Source organism: Siniperca chuatsi, linkage group LG13 (genome assembly GCF_020085105.1).
Source record: "Siniperca chuatsi isolate FFG_IHB_CAS linkage group LG13, ASM2008510v1, whole genome shotgun sequence".
In the NCBI taxonomy this organism is placed as follows: domain Eukaryota; kingdom Metazoa; phylum Chordata; class Actinopteri; order Centrarchiformes; family Sinipercidae; genus Siniperca; species Siniperca chuatsi.
This window is the reverse complement of record NC_058054.1, coordinates 4,161,620-4,167,619: the sequence shown is the minus strand read 5'-3', so window position 1 is coordinate 4,167,619 and position 6,000 is coordinate 4,161,620. Positions and strand designations below refer to the sequence as shown.

Here is a 6,000-nt window from a genome sequence, read left to right as displayed (position 1 = left end):
TCCTGTTAGCGAACTTTTAGCTGCTTTGCCTTTAGGTAGAAACGATATGAGCTTCATGAAGGATTAAAATGATGGGATTTTAAAAATTTAAAGCTGGTCACTGCACTAAAATGGTGATATAACGCCACCCAGTGGTGCATTAAGCTATTTTAGATGTGATCACTAGAGGGCACCCTTGCTATTTGGCAGTGACAGATTGCATGGAAACAGTGGATTTATGTTAGCTCAGAACTCTTTGTGGAGAACTCATTGTTTTCTTTCTTCTTCTGTATTTCTTTTCAAGTGTTTAATTTTACACTCATTTAAAAAAAATAAATCCCTGCAATTTATTGGTCAGATGATTTAATGTGTTGGAGTTGAGGCACAAATAGGGGTGAGCAATACTTGCGCCACCTTAAAGCCTCTGCAGTGATAAATATAAAAACAACGGTCAGAAGCCACAGTGCTGTACAGCTTCATGCTGCTATAGCCAGCTAAAGCTCTTTATTTGTTTTAAAATACATTTAGGAGACAGTCTGAAACATGGGAAACTGTTGTAGCATTTTGTCGGTTCTTTTTATACATGTAAATATCTCTGGGTATGAATTTTAAGGCACAAGATAAATTAAGAAGACGGAGAAGACAAACCGCCTTTCAGAGGACAGAGTCCATCCCAGAGGCATAGCTCTCAAATCCAATGACTTACAGACAAACGTTTTGATTCTTACAAAATAAAACATATAATAATAAAACAAGACAAAGAGGGCAGCTGGGAAACACAAATAAAAAAACATTAAAAGACATAAAATGCAGAACGGCACAGTTTAGACATATATGTAAAATACTTTCTCGATGCGTGATGCAAACACAACAAAAGTCTATTTGTGTTTTGAAGGTCAAAGGTCACATTAGCCTCCTCTGTATCAACACAAAATTGCTGCTCTTTGGCTTTGTGGGGCCACATAGATAACATAACATTTATTGAATGTGTTTGATACCAAGAATGATGTATTCTGTGGATTTGTTACTGATATAAATCCCTTCTGAGCAAGTGCTGTAAAGTCAAAGCAGTGTTTAATATGATGTGCGTGAAAAAAGTGTATGTACACAAAAAAAAATAGATAAATGTCATTTTCAACACTGCCCTGTGTCTTCGACAGGCTACGCATATTTTGTGTGTAACTCAACAACAAATAAGACACGTGTTGAAAATGACACTTCGTGACAAGTTAAGACTAATGTAGTTTCATAAACAAAATGTGAACAACTCAAAAAGAATGACAAACACAAACACCCTCCTGTGAGCTTCTCGACATAACGTTCAATTTCTTAGTGAGAAAATGTCCAAATGTTCTCACTTTTTAAAGCCACCATTTGCAGACATTTCCTGTGATAAAACCATTCAGAAGTTTCCGTTTGTAGAAATCCAGGTGGGCTTCGTGATACTTCCAGCCCATTTACCTCAGTGTTTGTGCAGGTATGTAAACAGTTAATTCTCATATAAAAGTGGTAAATACTGTCTGTCCAAATAAAGGCCAGATAAAATAAAACAATTAAAAACATTGAGGGGGGTGGAATTAAATGTAGCCTACTACAACAACTCATGGTGATTTCAGCATAATAATGTACATTTCCACAGTCACGTCATACTCACTCTGCTGCTCTCAGTTTCTCTTTTTTATCACAAATACTGTCCACACTCACTTATTCATTCCAGTTTTTCCACTGCAGATGTTTCACATTGAAAGATTACTAATCAAGGGAAAGCTGGAACACTCTTAATGTGAAAAATTGGCAGGAAGTGATGAGTTTTCTTGACGGTAGCTCAACACTGATCGAGAAAAAAAACTGCAAAGTGGAATGATTTGAATTAATTAATGAATAAAAACAGAATTTCTGTGAGAGAGGAAGAATTCAGAGCATCACAGTATTGAGTATGACATGATTCTGCTGTTGTACTGTGGGAATTATTAATGAGGAAATATACATTATCAACTGAATTGATCAAAACAAAAGGTAAACGTGAAGGTTTGCGTTTGCATTACCTGGGGAACGGGAAATTAGGTCTGGTTCTCTCATTGAGCTAAATAACGAGAATTCATTTAAGAATTTACAGTTTGTCTGTCAGCGACTTTTCTTAATACCACCACTGGAGGGAGCCAAAGTGGAGAATTTTAAACTTCTCTACAGAGTGGCCTTTAGATAAATGAAGAAAATGTGGGTGATAGTTCAATCACTTCATTTTAAAATCAGCTGAATGCAGGAATTACCTAAAAGGAATAGTTCAACATTTTGTGAAAATTTTCTCTTTCTTTCCAACAGTTGGACGAGAAGATCAATAACACTCTTTAAATATAAAAGGCAGCAAAGGGTTAAGTTAGCTTAGCTTAGCATAAAGACTGGAAACAGGGGGAAACAGCTAGCTTGGCTCCGTCTGAAGGTTGAACAGAATGTGGTTTTACTGAGGTTATGTGGCGGATGTGGAGCGACTTCCTGGAGTCTTGTCATCACCAAGAAACAGTCCAGTACATACAGTAACTCCCCCTGTAAGACCACAACTTGTTGTTGTTACACTACGGTTTTGTGCGGATTAAACAAACGTACAAATTAGTGAGCTTCAGAGTTGCGGGTAGGCGGATTTCGTTATCTTCAGACAGAGCCAGGCTAGCTGTTTCACCCTGTTTCAAGTCTTTATGCTAAGCTAAGCTAATCCTCTCTGGCTGTAGCTGACAGACACGAGAGTGGTATCTTCTCATCTAACTCTCAGCAAGAAAGTGAAAGCCAAAATGTCAAACTTGACACTTTAATTTTTCTAATTTCTATTTTTTTTAATAAAACACACATGTGCAAATATTTGAAAAACAAACAGGTAGCACTTAACAATGGCCTTATTTCAGTGTAACAACAGGTGTATAAACTATATTAGCAAACTAAACAAACTGGTATTCGCATTATATTTAACACAATATTTGTGTACTTGCAGTTCATTTCACTTGGTTAATACACATATTCTTACAGTGGAATAAAGCCAGGGTACAGCTGCGTTACCAAAACAATAAATACTTCTCATCTCTTTGGTGGCGCCTTCCCCTGCGACCGCCCGCCTGCTCTGCTTCGGACACATTGTGCAGAATGTTTTTCATTAAAAAAATGTAATCAAATCAAATAAAATTACAAACAATCATTTGGCCAAGTAAGAGCCCACACCTCTCTCTTATCTCTAGAATATAGCGTCTGTTTTGACCAGCATCATTGTATATATTTACAAACTTGTACATCGCCATTCTTTACCGAAACTCGAGGCAGGAAACTGCTGCAACAGCAAAAAAAAAAAGATTGTTTTCCCCTAAAGCTGTTATAGTTTCTCCTATAAATATGGAATATAGACTTCCACAGCAGTACATTATGTAATATATAGTATTCTACATGTTGTATACTCCCTTTAGTCTATCAGCCTTTCACTTCGTAAAGGGGAGGTCTGCCTTGCGACTGATGATTGACTGTGATTAAATGAATGTCAGAAGCTGCTTTTCTGTTTCCTTTTGTACGTTACAAGTAATGAAAATTAAAAACAAAAAAAAGTCGTACTGTAGACTTCAGTGGAAGTCTCTAAAGTGGAAGTGTGGTGATATGATGATTGATGATGATGATGATGATGATGATGGTTCCTGTCGTTGCCGTCTATAGTTGGTGAGGCTTCGTCAGGCCATCTTCACTCAGCTCATACCTGCAGGAGGAGAAAGAAAGAGCGTTTTATTTTGGACCAGTTTCATTAAAATCAGAGTTCATAACGAGTCAGTTTCAGTTGGAAAACTGCAACACCAGTTTCAGTTACAGTGCCAGAACTTTTTCATGGGATACTGTTAGCAAACAAGTACTTCATTTACACTATATTTCATTTAAACAGTGACTCTGAAGTTGTAAAAATCCTTCAAAGGTTGCCATGGAGCTGCAGATCTTAGCATGACAACAACATGAGGAAACTGATTCTACCTATATCACTATATTTTTTTTTTTAGCTTGACAGTTCATTCTTGTCCTTGGAAATAGCACTTTGACAAAGAAATTATTTACTTAGGGAGCTTACAGCCACATTTACTCAGCTGTTATGGAGATGGTTGAGTGTGTTAATACATGACCTTGGTATGGAATTTAAGTCATGTGATATGACATGATACAAAAAAAACAAATAAATACACCGGTTATCATGTTACCAAAATTCCATATTTAGGTCACATAAATATAACAACTAATAACTTAATAATAACAACATAATAACATTTTGATATCGATATCCATAAGTGACAATATCTTTTATTTTATTAGAAGTCATTTTGTATTTTATATAATGATGATCAAAAAGGTCACCTAAGGTCACAAAAAAAGCATTTTCTGTATCAAAGAATGCCTTTAAAAGACATTCGGTTTTCTTAACATCATATATTAAAAGTGAGCTTTGTGTGAGCTGTTTCACTTGATTGTTGTGTTATGAGATCCTCATAAATGACCCAAGTACACTTGAAAAGTGGGAGATCAAAGACTAACCATCGTGTCCAACCCTTATTGATGTCCTCGTGGGTCAAATCCACCAGAACCTGATGAGAAAAGGCAACAGTTTGTTTCGCTGACAGAATTAATGACTTGATACATTTAAATTATGAAATGACAATATTTTATTATGTCCAGACTAATAAACTATATTAGAAGATATTTTTGTAAATTAAAAAATGTTTTAAGTTTCTAAATGCACAGACAGATCTCAAGATTTAAGTCCATAACAATGAATCACGCAACAAGGAACTCTAGAAAGAAGTGACCCTTTTGTCCTATTATCGGCCAGTCCAGTGAAGGTCTGTACCTTTCCCAGAAGGCCTTTGTGTTTGGAGAGCAGACCTCCACCGTTCTTCACGGCAACATCCAGAGTCCGCCTGTGGAGCTCCACGAGGGAAACAGTGAACTCAAACCTGATCAGACAGAGAGAGGAAGAGCCCACAGTACATTTACAACAGTTATACTCAGCCACTGAATAATCAACAACTAACAAAACTGTGTTTAACAATAAAGTTGAAGCTATCTAACAATACAAGTGAAAGCAGAAGAGTGAGACTCACGACTGATCGTAAATTGGGTTGAGGGTTTTCTTGAATGTGTGAGTTTTCCTCCTGCCCGACCTCCGTTTGTCAGGAAGCAGGTAGAGGCGGACGTAAGGGATCTGAGCCATGGTCAGTGAACGCTATCAGGTTTCTGTGGAAGAAAACAAATGAATATTACTTGAGAGTGAAAACGTTCAACTTCTAAAGTGTCTTTTTGGAAGAAACCCCTAAGTCTCACTGGTCCGCACCTGCAGGCGTGAACGACCACGATGAGTTTGTTCCTCTGGGAGCTGTGTCTGACTGTCAGCTGGACCTCACCCAGCGGGAAATGACTGGGGCCTGAACCACTACAGACACACAGAGAGAGAGATAAACTCATCAAAACCAGCACCTCATTTTCAAGCCTGTATTTTCATTGTAGTGTGAAAGCGTGCAGTTACAACTGGAGGCCAGTCAGGTAAAATGTTCAGATCTGTAGAAATGTCCCCTCAAAAGATAAGGCTGGTGATATTCTGTATTTTTCTTCTCACCAACAGATCCCATGAAAAGACCCAAACCAACAAAGTGAAGCCAAAACATCTCGATCGCCCCCCGGTGGCTCGCTGCAGTATAGGTCATAAACCCCGCCCCCTCCATGTTAGCGGATGGGACATGAGCCAAACTAAACAATCAAATACATTTTTCCCAAAGATGGTTTCTGTCATTTTAGGTAGATCATATCACACTGATGTTTGTTCAAATGTTAATTTTTCTGATAAGTTTGGTTCTAATTAGTTATTTGATGCAAAAACTATTAAAAACATATCAGTGAGCCACGCTGTTGCACTGGGTGACATGTTACTTCATCACCATGAACACACACACTGTAGTTTATTTTGACTCACACACACCATCCTGCTGCCCCAAATACTCACTAGAGCACCAAATG

The 6,000-nt window shown here is 37.6% G+C and overlaps 1 protein-coding gene across 1 annotated transcript in view; it reads right to left on the bottom strand.

The window, feature by feature from the left end:
- Nucleotides 1–443: 443 nt before the first annotated feature.
- LOC122886633 (extended synaptotagmin-2-A-like) overlaps nucleotides 444–6,000 on the bottom strand; it is a 62,915-nt gene continuing 57,358 nt past the window's right edge. The window contains 6 exon segments of the mRNA XM_044219056.1: nucleotides 444–3,706; nucleotides 4,525–4,574; nucleotides 4,838–4,943; nucleotides 5,091–5,188; nucleotides 5,190–5,223; nucleotides 5,321–5,419. Coding sequence (XP_044074991.1) covers nucleotides 3,661–3,706; nucleotides 4,525–4,574; nucleotides 4,838–4,943; nucleotides 5,091–5,188; nucleotides 5,190–5,223; nucleotides 5,321–5,419 — 433 coding nt within the window. The 3' untranslated portion in view covers nucleotides 444–3,660.